At 49.2% G+C, this 15,034-nt stretch overlaps 1 protein-coding gene across 2 annotated transcripts in view; it reads left to right on the top strand.

Annotated features, from left to right (window-relative positions):
* The window catches only part of LOC122377831 (sperm-associated antigen 6-like), a 49,388-nt gene that overhangs the window by 10,556 nt on the left and 23,798 nt on the right, over positions 1-15,034 (top strand). For both annotated transcript variants that reach the window (XM_043358304.1, XM_043358306.1), the window contains exons 5-9: positions 2,277-2,455; positions 3,975-4,148; positions 5,182-5,334; positions 8,914-9,063; positions 12,661-12,819. In XM_043358304.1, coding sequence (XP_043214239.1) covers positions 2,277-2,455; positions 3,975-4,148; positions 5,182-5,334; positions 8,914-9,063; positions 12,661-12,819 — 815 coding nt within the window. The remainder of the gene's footprint in view (positions 1-2,276; positions 2,456-3,974; positions 4,149-5,181; positions 5,335-8,913; positions 9,064-12,660; positions 12,820-15,034) is intronic.

Here is a 15,034-nt window from a genome sequence, read left to right as displayed (position 1 = left end):
CTCCGCGCGCTGGGACCGTTGCCGTCACCGTTGCAATTTCAGCGCCACTGCTGTTCATTTGTTTGGGGCTTTATTGTTTGGCCCGCGACCGGTGCTTTCCGGAGACAGCCGGAAGTCGCCGGGTTCCGGTGGCCGGAGGAATTTAGACTGGGCCGTCGTGAGTCGCGAAATGAACTGGTAATTTGTAAGGCGACAGTGGTTCTTGGTAAAGTGAATCAAATTGCGGTCGCACCGGCAGGTACTCCCATTCAAAACTTGGTTGGACTGCGTGCAATTTCGAAACAAAGTTATCGGTACTTGAGCATTGTGCAATGTAATAAAACGGTGTGTGTGTAGCAGTAATAATAATTAGCCTGTTAGTACCGTTATTTACCTGCCCCCACAGCAACAGAGGTGAATGCGCTTGAGAACACCTTTGTGTGGATATGGAACATAAATACACAAAGTTCTGGTCAACTTGACAGAACTTTGCTGAAGTCAAGAAGACAGCCTTGCTTGCCAGAACCAACCAACATCGTTAACCCTCGCCCGCACATGGGGGGGTTGCCCCCCCCCCCCCCCCAGGTAGTCCTTCTGCTCTGCACTCAACATTTTTAGAGCTAGAAGGCTGATTTTTCGTATAGCTGCTCCTCTATCCTTTCTTGATGTCCACTGAAAATTTCAAGTTTCTGTGACTTTTGGTTTCGGAGATATGACCTTGTTTTTCAGGTCATGTCATGACCCAAATGGCCAATTCTCGACATCTTGCGTTGGCTATGGGCCTTGTGAGCTTTTGACACCTTGATTTCGGCCTTTTTCACCAGTCTTACCTCCCACCTATCATGGAACATGTTGTTCGACGATGTACAGATGTCAAGGTCAAGGTCAAGGTCAACCTAGGTCATCTAAGATAATTGCGTTTTAGGCAAGCGGAATTTACTTTTTGTGAATTTTTTTGACTGCATTTTTGGTAAAAGCTTCTCAGATCATGATTTCATGTAATATGGACACATAAACAATCGGTGCACATATCAGTATACACACAGACACACACAGACATACAAACACATATAATTGACCTTGACCTAACTTGACCTGAAATGACCTCAGCAGCAAAAACCTGGTCGGGTAGTGTGAGAAAGAGGTTCTAGCTGGCTTGGCACCAGAAAACGGCATCGTCATCGGTATATGATAAGCAGCGCACTTGATATCAAACGGTGACCCAAAACAGCAACATTTTTTTAGTTTGACCTGACCTGGAAGGTCAATGACTGACCTGAGAAGGTAAAACTGGGTATCATTGGATTTGTCTCTTTCCAAAGAATCTTTTTGGTCTTTACCGCTAAGCAGGAACGAAATGGCGCGGGGGGCGGGGGTGGCAACCCCCCCCCCCCCATGTGCGTTCTAGGATGGGAAAATGGCATGTGCGGGCGAGGGTTAAGTGGTTACCGTCAACTGTTGGCCAGATCATGAACCATTTCTCATCTCATTCTATCAATTCTATCCCCGTCCGTACTCAGCTATCTCCCCAGTCTGTTCTCCCCCATTCCATTTTCATTCGCGCTGCACTGGGGGCGTTTGAGCCCAGCGAACAATCATCAGCGGAGGCCATTGCGAGTCATCTGAAGAGGGGCGGTGTTTTGCAGCAGCATCTCGGAGTCCGTTTTGTCTCCCATCTCCGCCGCCCACCGCGCGCTCCGCATTCACATATACCGGGAGCGGATGCGGGACGGTTTTAGAACGGCGCCAGTGGTGGCAGTTAAACGGCCGGGCCCATAGGAATAAAACTGGAGAGATATATTGAGCCAGCCTGAGCGCCACTGGCCGTCTGGGGAATGTGACCCCAATGGGCCGTTGCGATGTGGTGTTTCGCCGTTCTATGTTTAGCCAAATGGTTTCCATATATTAGTTGGGCTTAGTTTGGAATGCCAACATATGCAAAACTGGTGCTGAAAGGAAAGTTCTTCGACATTGGGTGATTTTTAAATGAAATGTAGCTCGCTTTGTGAACAGTTTAAAGTTAGCTCACAGTCTTCCCCTTTGAAGACATCATGTTACAAATGTCTCATTTCTGCATTATTTATCAAGAAGGTACACACTCATTTCGCAACAGATTTCATTTCAAGCTATTTTAGACTAATATAGTTACGATATATCATAATACACATATTCGTACAAAACAAACATATGTTCCGAAGCTTCTCGCATGCTCAGGGGTTCCATACTTCTACAATTTGCACTTTGCGGACACCATTGCGACACTTCCTACCTAACCGAACCCCGTCCTTCCTCCCCAGGCGCCGTGCCTTTGCTCGTCCTCTGCATCAAAGAGCCGGAGATTGGCGTGAAGCGGGTGGCCGCCTCAGCGCTCAGTGACATCTGCAAACACTCGGAGGAGCTGACCCACGTGGTGGTCGAGAACGGTGCCATCTCCAACTTCGCCGCCCTCATTTCCTCGCCAGACACCAAGCTCAAGGTTTGTGACGGGACCGGGGTCCGTCGAGGTCTGCTTGTGTGTTTGTTTGCTCATCCTGTTTGCTCGATGGTAGAAATTCCGACTCAAGATGAAAATGTTTAGGAGAAAAACTTAGCTTGTTCGATAGGTGATTGTTAGTAGTTTTATACAATCAGCATCGGTGTATCGATGCCCGATGGTTGGTCTGTCTAGCTAAGGTGATGACCCCATTCAAAAATTTTATCACTACTATCTTGACGGCTCAGTACTGCAGTCTATGTGTGTCTAGCTGTTTATCGTGTATGAAAGAAGTATCGTTGCCGCGATGCATGGTTGCTACTTGCTTTGTAACTGAACTAGTATGGTAATTTGTAGTGAGCTGAAGTCAAACCAAATACTGACAACTATCCTTTAGGCACCAAACATTTGCAAACTCATGCACTCCTCTACCGAAAAATGTCAGCAAGATACCTCTCTGTGTACATTAGCTATCAGTTACAAATCCTATCTAAACTAAACCAGACTGACCCATTCATTAGGCTGTGTGACGTGCTCCGAAACACATGGCAGCGCTCACAATTCACATCGATCGCACTATGTCGTCGAAACGTTCGATTAATCACCAGGCCGTCAAAATGCTTCCAATCCTTTGTGTTTGCTCTCTTTTGTGCTGGGGGCTTCATTTCATCGTCGGCTGCCGTCGGTCCAATCATGAAGAGCTGCCGTCGTTGGGGTTAGACGGCCCAGCAACCGCCTCCAGCTATTAATATACCCCTTATGAGAGCACGTTTGTCAGTGTCTGAGGGCAGCAGCTGCGGCTTGAGTCTCTAACCGGGCTCATAGCGGGGATTGGCTCGGTCAGGACTCTACATATATGTCGAGCCGCTGTTGCTGAGCGATTTCTTGGAATCTGTATATGTGGTTGTTTGATCCGCCGTGCGCGACCTATGCGATTCCCGATCATGATATTCATTATACATTGTTTGGCCTGGCTTCCGTCTGACGATCCCTGTATTTATTCTGGCACAGCGACGTCGTCTCAGCCTTAGGTCGTAATCCTACATCGATTACCATTATCAATAGGTAACCATTACCGCAAAACATGCCCCCACTGTCTGTGTTTTGCTTGGAGACCTGCCTCGCTTATAAAAATATTGCCCTAAATAGGTTATATCATCCGGCTTATCCTCGGGACCTACCCGTATGTTTCCTTGTTCACATTATCCTGTCTGGTTCGGGCTGACACTTTGACACAGATGGAGGATGTTCAGGCCAAATTGAGCATATGGTAACCGTTTGAGTGGCTTGCGGTCTGTTCCACCTCTATTCTAAAGGGTTGGACTCAGTGACTGTGGTGCTCTTAGTCAGCGAACTTCTCCCTCGTATCCTCTCATTTCAGGGCCCCGAAAGAACCTAGCCTAAGGAAACAAGTAAAATAAACAATCGATTACCTGTAATCCTATAAAAACACTTGAATCCCCTCCACATTTTACGCACGTCTGACGTCTTACAACTCCTCCTACCCCGCTTTGTCCGGCAGCGTCAGATTTTGTCTGCCCTCTCCAACATCGCCAAGCACACGCTGGCGCTAGCCGAGCTGGTGGTCGAGGCCGAGATCTTCCCAGACGTGTTCTCCGGCCTGCAAGACGCCGACGACCTGATCCGACGCAACACGGCCGGACTCATCAAGGAGATTGTGAAGCACACGCCCGAGGTGAGGCTGGTTGTGGTACGGCGGAGTGCGCAGGGTTTTGGAGACGGAGGGTGGAGTGACGGAAAGATGATGGCCGTTGAACAGATTGGGGGCTGTTGGTGCCTATGTCGACTGCTTTAACTGCCCACTGCTGCAGTGAAATGAAATAATTATGTTTGTGACGTCACGCCGTCAACACTACGAACCTCCTATATGCAAAACCTGAGGACTGTTCTTTGAGTGTTCAAATGCGTCATAGGTCACTCCGTGTCCGTCCTTCTACCTTTATCAAACCCCTAGACCCTGACGTATTCTGATTTAGCCAAGCGTTGTAGCAGCTGCCAGCAGGCAGCAGAGCGGCAGGACCTTATGAACACCCAGCCCTGCGGTTGACATTCTGACGCTTATGAGCGCCCGGCTGAATTAGTGTTGGAATTAGCTGCGTTGGGGCGCGGCGGATGGTCACAGATGAGTATCGGATTCGTGGCGTAGTTACCGAGCTTCGTTTCATTAGGGTATTAAGCGATCCAATTACGTTATCCGACGGAAATTAGGGTTAAATCAGAAGAACACTGGTCCGGCTGTGACGTCAATCCCAGGACGCTGCGATGATTTGATGGTGGCTTAGATACGGGTCCATTACGATTTCAAAGAAATGGGATCTATTGATCATCTGGAGGATCAACAATGAACATTGCGTTGCGTCAAGAAAAACAAACTACGACGTGCAAATTACAATCATCTTGCCTCCGCTTACCTACCCAAACTTCATTTTTCAATGCAAAACAATTAATATCAAACGTTGCTGTAGTTGTTGATCAAACGTTGATATTGTGTCAAATGTCTTAGCGAGGAGAGTTACCTTCACATGACTTCCTCAGTGTATGCTCCTATTGCGATTGTGAAAAAACACAACAGGGCTAAAAGTAACGGATATTAAATGGGAAAATGGGTAGTGGGATAACGTCACTGAAGCCAAAAACCCATTTGGCAGTGAGGCTGCCTCCCCTTCACCATCCCTCATTAACCACCCTCATCCCGTTCCTGCCCACAGCTGGCGCAGCTCATTGTCAATGCCGGCGGCATGGCGTCGATCGTCGACTACCTGGGCCGCTCCGAGGGCCACGTGGCGCTACCGGGCGTCATGGCACTCGGCTTCACGGCCGCCCACTCACAGCAGCTGGCCATGTCGGTCATCGTGTCACGGGTAAGGCGCTGTTCACATCGTGTCACGGGTAAGGCGCTGCTTTCCTGTTCATCGTGTCACGGGTAAGGCGGTGTTTATTATTGTATCACGGGTGAAGCGATTGTAAAATTGTGTCACGGGTAAGGCGCTGTTCATCATGTTACGGGTAAAGCGCATCATCGTGTCACGCCAGATGAGACGCTGTTCATCGTGTCCCGGGTAAGGTGTGATCTTCATCGTGTCCCGGGTAAGTCGCGCTGTTTATCGTGTCACGGGTAAGGCGCTGTTCACCGTATCACGGGCGGAGCGCTTCTCATCGTGTCATGGATAAGATGCTGTTCACTGTGTCACCGGTAAGGCGTTGTGGACGGCGTTTGCATACCTGCAGATGATTAACATCTCGCGGGTCTGGCTCGTAAGTGGAGCCAGTCGATTTGCCTAAAATGCCTGGTGTGCCGATAGGCGTCTCAACCCTTCTTATCAGTTCTATTCTCTCCTGTTCGTCTGAGCCTAAAACGTCCTGTGTTCCTGAATGGCCGTGGGTCGCCAAACGGGGCCGCATTGGGCATGGAAATAGACCACACTGGGCGGGGACGGCCGTCTGAGAGTCCAACAGAGGAGGACGGGATGGTGCTTAGTGACCTCGGCTGTGGTAAATGTGCTCCACTAACGACATCGGTGATGGCCGTGGGGCCTAGTTCTGCTGGGACCGCCTGAACCATGCTGACCTAAACCTAGACTGCTAACTAGGCCGGGCCCGCATGTGTTTAGACGTCCCTCCCGGATGTGAGCCCGTCAGCTTTTGGGGAGGTGTCGGACGGATTAGCCGGCGGCTCACGGTTGTGCGTCGACCGGGCGCCGTTACTGTCACAGTGCACTTAAACAATCAACTATCAAGTATGTACCTCCGACTGAGTCGCACTGACGACTGAAGCGCTCTGCGGTCGGATCAGACCCTTGAAAACTAAATTTGGGTACGCTGCAGTTGACATATTTCGAAGGAATGACGCATTTGACTGTTATTTTAGAACATGAGTAGGACGTAAGGCGTAGGTGTACGCATTTTGTCAGTTAATGAACTCATAACTTTTTACTAGCATCCGTCTTCATTTGCTCCGTTTGATTGTCTGAAACTGTGCGACTGTTTTGAGGCCTCTACGGCGCAGAACATTTTATTCTTCCTGCGACTGACAGCGTTCTGCAGCTAAAAGAAGACTCAGCTGGTGATTGGTAGTTTCCGAAGGCCGAATTCGATTCCGCGGACAAGTTATCCATACTAATGCATCCTCATTGCCTGAAGATTCCTCTGGGCATTGACGTCAGCCAATGCAGACGGAAATGCCGTCCTTATTATTCGATTTGTCACAGACAATCCTGAGCTTCTTCTTATAATGACCAATCGTGTCGGGTTTTGGCATGCATAGAAACAGGAATTGGTTATGTGACCTGATGGCATGGCGTCGTCATGTAAAGCGAGGAAGACACGGTCATCTCAGCGGACTAAGAAAAATTGTGGTCGTATATATGCGTCGCGGTAGTGTGGCATTTGGATCTATCACAGCTTAAAGTCGCCTTTGGGTGGAGAAGGACTTGATCGATCAAACCTAGTCGTTTGGTTTTGATAGCCTATAATAAATTACAATTAATTTCTTTTGGAGAACACAAAGTTTGCCTGTTTCTTCGGCTGCGCCACAGTAAATTTGGGATGGGGTTTTAGTTCTATAGGAATCATATTTTGGGTTTGATTAGAAGTCATGCCACGTTGTTTGCAGTTTTTATTCTCCATTTTTACCAGTAAATCATCGTAACTTGGCTTACCATTGCCTCGCCATTGTTCTTATTTTGCACTCTTTGAATATTTTTGAATGCTTATTTCGTCCGTGCGTCACACGATCCCCTACACTTGACCCGGGCGGAAGCCGCAGATGTGCTCACGCCGCCGGGGCGGGCGGGACAAGTTCCACCGGGCCAGGGGACACCGGGCGGCCGCTCTCTGGCTTCACCGGATTGGGACGCGCCTTACCGGGACTGCCAGCGGGTGTAGGACGGGGGACAGGGGTCATACGGGGAGCTCGGATAGCATTTCGGATATTAGGTTTGTCGTGTGCCTGTTGATAATTCCATCTCTAAGCGGCTGTTACCATTGGGCTGTGTAAGAACATGATTTTCATCTCTTTCACGATTATTATTTGATATTTACGTGTGTTTAACCTTTTCGACCTAACTGATCAGCAAGAAGATGTTGCCGTTTTCTATTCCAACCCACTATCCAGCAACCCTCACTTGCACTAGGTTATATAACGGATACAGTACACTGATCGGAATCATTTCATAGTCTGACCAATGAAATATGAGACCAGTGAAATATGAAACCATCCGCTGTAATGACGATGCACGCCGCCACCGTCTCCGTCTCCCGTCTCCCGTCTCCCGTCTCCCGTCTCCCGTCTCCCGTCTCCACCGTCTCCACCGTCTCCACCGTCTCCCCCTCCCCCCGCCCGCCTATTGGCAGAGCGCAGCTGCCCAACAACCGTTGCGCAAATTCTGGATGAATTAACAGCTCCGGAATCCCAATTTCATGACATCTGGAGGTGTTGAGACAGATGAGGACAACTTGATGAGTTTTACAGTGTTATGCAACGACAACTAAGACAGAAGATCAGACAAAGTGAGCTTTGGGGGCTGATTCTGAGGAATCGACTGAGCGGAAGGATGCTGACCATTGATTTGTGATATTGCTTTCCTTGCCATGGCCTCGACAGGCAGCGATTGCGATGAAGTGAACACTGAACAGCGGACCAAATTCATGGACATTTCGTCTTGCTTATTGATCTCCAATGCGGTTTTCTGAGAATCCTTGTGAGCGTGAAATGCAATTTACATAATGAAGGTAAATGTTACGAATGATTTTGCTGTGGTGACTTGGCGGCAGGTTTACTTCAAAGGACCGCCACAAAGCATCCTTAAATTAACATGTCACTCGTAATGCTTCACTTCTGCGTACTGCTGTGCAACTGCATCATTACCATTTTAATTTTTCATCGATGTTCGTTGCAGCGTCGCTTGCAATAAATTGTATCAATCATTTTATTGGTTTCACTCAGCAGTAGCGCCCAGCCGTTTGTTTTCCATCTAGGACGATTATTAACTTTCGACAAGCTCGATGTCTGAAATTTAGCGAGCGTCGTGATTGATTCGATCTCATCTCCGCTCTAATGTCTGAAGTGACACTAACAAACGCAATGATTTTGCACTGCGCCGCCGCCGCCGGCGACTGCCAATGAGGCGTAATATCGGCCTTGGCGCAGAGTTTAGTGGCGAAAGTTTGATGTGTTTCACAGATGGGGGTCGATTTGCTGGCGATTGACGTCAGCAGCGCTCGTTCGCAATCGGAGCGGCTCTGAGTGCTGGCCGAGTGCCGACCGTTTACGCGTTATGAGCAGCCAGATAGGGCGTGTAACTAGTGAACCCGTCAGGCGGCCTCAGCTCTTGCTTCACTCTCTCCTAGCAATTGATCTACTGCTGGATGATAAATGAAGCTGCTGAAGAATTGCTGGAAGCTCTTCTTTCACTGACCGCTGTCTGTTTTATATTTCGCAGGGCGTTGTCCAGCTGGCCATCTGCCTCAATGAGGAGAAGGACGACCACATTCGCGGCGCGGCCGTCTGGGCGCTGGGGCAGATCGGTCGCCATACGCCCGAGCACGCCAAAGCCATCGCCATGGCCAACCTCTTTCCGAAACTGCTCGAGGTAAGCGCGAGTGCGTGACGCTACATGACCTGACACGCTAGTCGCTATACTGAAGGTGCTTATCTGATATCTCTCGACGATCTTCGGGACTCTCATTTTCTTAAAACCCACGCTTCCGAGCTGGACGGTCACCATTTTTCGGCGTGAGGACTTCCTCAGAGGCAAGCCTCCGTGCGGCGTGGTGACCGTTAGCGCGGCTGGCTGGCCTATTCCTTGGCATTGGTTCCGTCATGGTGGCGCACCTCGTGGTAAACGATTCAATAATGGTAGCCTGGGGAGAGCAACGTTTGCTCATCTGCCTGTACTGCTGTTTGTTCAGACACAAAATATTAGCTGCTGCGCGAGTATTTTCAGACCAAGCCGACGAATCTATTCTTAGCTTATTATGGAGACACACGACTGATCACATCCGGGATATGACGCTGGGCAGCCGCCAACACCATATTTGGAAAACAATATATCGTAATATTTCCACGACTTCATCACCATTTCATTAGCGTAGCCTGCATCTATTGCTTTGCTATGCAATTTTCCATGCCTTGGCCTCCGTTCTATTTACGTGCCCTTCACCACCGAATGTCTATTTATATGTTATTTTCCGCGCCTCGGTCCCCGTTCCATTTTCGTACCCTGCACGACCCAAGATATTCTATTCCTGTGTGCCTAATCTTGCCATGCCTTGATCCCAGTTCCATTTACGTACCTCGCATTGCTCGAATGCTCGCTCTTTTGATATTTCCACATCTCGGTCACACCGTGCTCCATGTAGGTACTAATTGCATGTGTCCTACATAACTCAAAAATTCATCCATTCGCCATACCCTGATCTACATCGTGGAACCACGTGACGCACAACCCCATGAGCAACGGTCAAGGCTCCCCATGTCACCAGCCGCTCCCTGGCGGGTCGTCAGGGGTCAGCGGTCGGTCGGACCGACCTCGATGTCAACCAGGCCGCGTCTCCGGGGCCCGGACGACCCACAAACGGTGACGCCAGTTATAAAAGAGCTATTGCAGGAAAGCCCCGCCTGGGGTAGTGGTCACGGCGGCGACCTCAATTGAGCGGCGAGTTTGGATAGCGTGCTGTAAAATTGTTGGATGAACGGTGGGGTGGTTTTCGATTGTTGATTCAGTGGTTTCCTTCCTGGTCCACGAAAGAATGGTAACTGGCTCGCACAAAGCTGGTAGACCTCAAGGCCATGTAGAGGTCACTTTGAATTGAAGCCGCTGGGTTCTTTGTAAGATGATCATGAGTTGTTTTTGTTGTCATAAAATATGAATTTACTCCTATATTAGTTTATTTGTGGGCTTTGTTCGAGATGGAGAGTTCCGAAAATGCTTGTTTGATGTGCAGAACAATTCTTACTTAAACCACTTTCCTCCAACGGAATTTATATATGTACATTGAAACGAAAATAATTCCAACTTAGAAGCATCACCCGATTTCTTATCAGTGAGCTTTATGCACATCATGCTAAACTTATGCCTCAGAGTACCTAAACGAAGAATCTTTGGCATTATTTAATGCAATAACCTTCTGTTCAAAATTCTAAAAATTGCCAAAAGTTACCAAAAACACTTGAATATATTTCGGAGGCGTTCCTTCATCGGTTCAAGTGATAAACATCTATCATTTTCATTGATTGCAATCTTTGGCATTGCTGATTTGTTGCCGCTGCTAAATACGAAATCCGTGGTAATTTAACAACTGCCTTCAATTATTTGCCTCATTTTCAATGGCTCATCTCTGTTGCAGCGACAAAGTCAAGTTGAAACATTACTTTTGAGACACGCTCAGGGCGTAGAGGTAGATTGCCGAGCTGTGAGTTTTGACTCTCGTATTCAGAAGCCTCGTCATTACCAGCCCTATTCACTAACGCACTAGGGATTGATAAGCATTAGGCGGGCTCCGCAATGCCTAATAATTCTGGCTAATGCCGGGACTTTCTGCCATCCCACCGCAGACACTTCTCTCAAAGGCACTTGATGCCTCGGGGACTCCCATACTCGGAGAACCACTTTACCATAAAGACGTCCGCATACAAATCCGCTCATATCCCCTGAGACCTGTCCGCACACACTTTGGGTCTGAGCGCCGAGACGCCGTTGACGGCCGGGTATTTCCCTATCATCACCCACGCGTGGTAGCTTATTGGTCAGTGGCACCTACCTAACATTGTCCTTGCTGGATGACGGGCGTCTATGCGTGGGCTGAGGTGGATCGCCCGGGCGCTCGGATATTGACCGGGAGGATATCCGAAGCTGTGACAAGTAATCCCGAGTTGCGAAATTGTATGCATTATGCCCGCTGGTAGCTCTTCGCCTTCGGACGCCCGAATAGCTGTCTCGGCCAGGAGAAGTGATCATGAATAAGAGATTCTGATGTCAAGTGGTTATGTGACTTTCCAGACTGATTCATAATAGCGAACGGAATGACGACACCATATTATGCAACCTATTTCATTATTCATGGCATGATCAATGCAAATTCTTACGTAGCTCTAGTCATTACAGTCATTTACATAGATTGCAAATATTGGACAATTTCTTCGTGGAATATCACCTCAGGACATTTATGTTGAAAGCAAATGCAATTACCTACTTGTCTTCGATTGGTGCTGCAGGTGCCACTTTGCAGCATCTACAGTAACATATCTAACCAGTAAAACGCCTTTTGGGCGACCAACGGAGCGAGCGAGAGGATGGGCCTTGCACGTGCGAAATTGCGAGGGGGTACCTCCAACTAACTTGTGCACTGCACCCTACTAACCGGTCTTTAGCGATGTGCCAAATTTCAGCGCAATCGGCCTAGCCGTTCTCGAGATCTGGAAGCGGCACACTGCACGTGCGCACGTGCAAGCGGGGTCCAAACTGACTTTTGCACGGCACCCTACTAACTGGTCCCCAACCGTGTACCAAATTTGAGCGCAATCGGCCCAGCCGTTCTCGAGATCTGGGAGCGCCCCCTGCACGTGCGCACGTGCTGTAGCACCCCAACCTTAACACATGCAGATGAATTATCTGATGGAGACCTAATTGTGTACCAAGTTTCAATTCAATCGGCCCAACCGTTGTGCCGTTATTGAGGTTGCCATTTTGGGGGTTCTGAAAAAATGTCCAACTTTACCACGCGCCACGTGCGGTGGTTGGCAAGAACGCATGGTGGCCATCACACCACATAACTTTTACGTCCAAGTGACATTCAGTAAAGAAGACCGCTTGTCAATCGGATGTCCTGTTCCTAAGATATTAGCTTTTGAAGAGCGTCCCCACGGCCGGCCGGCCGGCCGGCCGGCCGGCCGCTCATACTCAGGATTTTCCCTTAATTCAGTATGAGACTCCGCTCGCTTCGCTCGCTCCGTAATGATTGTTTTTGTGGGATGTTTGTTCACATGGTCTGCTTGAAACCTTCAATCAGTATAAATTCTAACCATCTCCATCTCCATACACCCCATTGTCGTTCACGAACCTCCCACATAGCATCCCATTACCTCTCCACAGACACACACTCAAACACCATGCTCGGTGCACCCTCCTGAATTGACTTCAATTGACTATGATTGACTTGCCCATCCCGCATTTCCCTTACCGTTGCAGTGCTACACGAGTGCCGACAGCAGTGACGATCTGCAGGATAAGGCGCGGCGCACGCTCAAATCCGTGCTGCAGATGTGCGTCTACATGCCGGCTCTGGACCCGCTGCTGCACGAGGCGCCGCCCAACATACTCAAATACGTCGTCGGACAGTACAGTAAGGTAAGGTGCTGTGGTTTGGAGAGATGACAGCGGTGCCGCTAGATCTGTGGTGTGGTCTGCCAGCTTTTAAGGTTAGATCCAACCTTACATTCGCTCAACTAGAACTAGACCAACAACAGGCGTTGGGTTGCTTTCATCAGGTTCAAATGCAAGCCATGAAGTCGTGATGGTCATAGCAGCTCCTGTGCTGTATAAAGATCGCTGGCTATTTTTGAACGCTTTTAGTTATTCTGCTGCGAATAAACCACAAGCTGTTAATGTCAATACCGTAATTCCTAGCGGCATCTGAAACAATATTTTATTTATTAGCTTCAGGAGCTCTTTTTAACTCTGACTCTTGCAGCAGTGGTCTAAATTCTTGTCGTCGAAGGAACGCTTCAAAATTAATAACGGCGAAGCGAGTCAATTATACAGACAGTACGTCCATTAATTTACGTAATTCTGGCGTATTACGCCCGGCCTGTAATGTTTTGCGCGGTACTGCACTCCGTGAATAGCTGCACGGCGCGACCGTATTCCGCGCTCGTCAGTGACCTGATCCCGGTGATATATTCGCTTCTCCGGCCAGCCCGGGCGCTGCTGACGTCATTGGGAGACACACAAGTAGTCCAATCGCGCCTAATGGTGCGTGGCGGGTGTGCCGCAGTGGGTCTACTATGTCGGGTACACGTTTAGCACGGGGCTAGTTTCTGGGAAGGGACCCGCTTCTCCTGTCTGCGTTTTGGTCGCTATTGATGTAGTTTGGTTTTCGCGTTTGGTCTCGTTTCGTGTCCATTCGGACGCGCATACAGAGGCGCTTGTCCGCATTTTGGTTGCATTTGCAGCATGCTTACTTCTGAGATATATTTGATTCTAACGCAGATTATTGACATCCATTCGTGCTTCCCAGAACTGTCCACTTCTCGCCTTATAAAGGGTAAAAGGAGCTACGCTATAAGCTGTCGATTTTGTGAAGGCGGCCGTTTTTGTGATCGGTTCGGCCGTCTTTTTCTCCATCCCACCGCGGCTATGACTGGCGATGCGGAGTGGATAGACGTGCCCAGCTCCAGCCGCGGTCGGCTTGGTCCCGTGGTCAGCCTCGTGACCGCCTCCTCTGTCAGTTCTGAGAGGCAGAAGCCGTACGGCAGTCGGGGCACGCGCAAACACTCGGGACACGAGGCCCTCGACCCCTCCACACTCGTATGTGGGGAGGCTGACATGGCTTCGGCAAGGGTGTAAGAGGGCGGTAATGTTGTGCGATGGCGCATTTTTATGCACTTGTATTGATGCATATGCACGTTGCTTGCCATGGTTTGAGTACAATAACCGGGTATCATTTAAGGTCGGCATAATATTTTTACTACGGATTCCAGATTGCGGCAGTTGCAGTGTTGACTCGAACGAAGTTAACTTTTCATCGCTCGAGGGGCATTGGTTTTGTTTTCTCTCGGCAACCAGACAAGTGAAATCAAACGATCTCGGAAATTACCGTCGGGAACATCCCTGTTTGCAAGCTCAGTTCACTCTGCACGATTTATTTCCGGATTGAAATACACACCACCCATACCTCAGCGTCGGATGGCCGGGAGTTTTTTTTTCCAGCAATATGTGACATTTGCAGGGGCGAATGACCTCTGGTGACCTTCGGTTTGGCCGGTGGCGGACAGCTCCGTGGGGTGGGCGGTACCTACCCTGTTGCTGGTGGCGTGTCTGTGGCCCATTGTGGGTCTGATGGTGGGGTGATGGCTGATCTGTTAGCTGCAGGAAACTCGGAGTCGGGTGACAAGGGGAGTCAGGGAGCATGAGTCATCGTTTGATACCATACCGCCATGGTGCATTGAGACAGGAAACCGTCACATGGCACGGTTACCTACATATATTGCAAAGTGCATGACAACGGGAGAGTTGCACTCTGCAACGACAGAATTCCGATATAGCTAGGCCTGGGTCCACACTCCACAGGACGCAGTGCAAGGCCCGCCGCCATGCACCAGTGCCGTTCCAGCATTGTTGATGCCAATTAGCCTTTCTGTGGGACGGCTGTGGCTTGATATCGCCGCTTTAGGACTGACAAAACCCGGAACTAGGCGATAAAGATAAGAGTTTTATGGCATCACAAAACAGGGGTGTTGATTAAACTAACGAAACCGTAATAATGGTGACCGGAAAAGACAACAGAAGGGAAAGTCCTTTGTTATACGTTTTTCTCATAAGCTATCGCTGTTAGAAATGGAAT

The sequence above is a fragment of the Amphibalanus amphitrite genome, unplaced genomic scaffold, assembly GCF_019059575.1.
Source record: "Amphibalanus amphitrite isolate SeventyFive unplaced genomic scaffold, NRLGWU_Aamphi_draft 000051F_arrow, whole genome shotgun sequence".
Taxonomy (NCBI): Eukaryota; Metazoa; Arthropoda; class Thecostraca; order Balanomorpha; family Balanidae; genus Amphibalanus; species Amphibalanus amphitrite.
The sequence above is the reverse complement of the archived record's forward strand: the minus strand, read 5'-3'. Positions and strand labels throughout refer to the sequence as shown.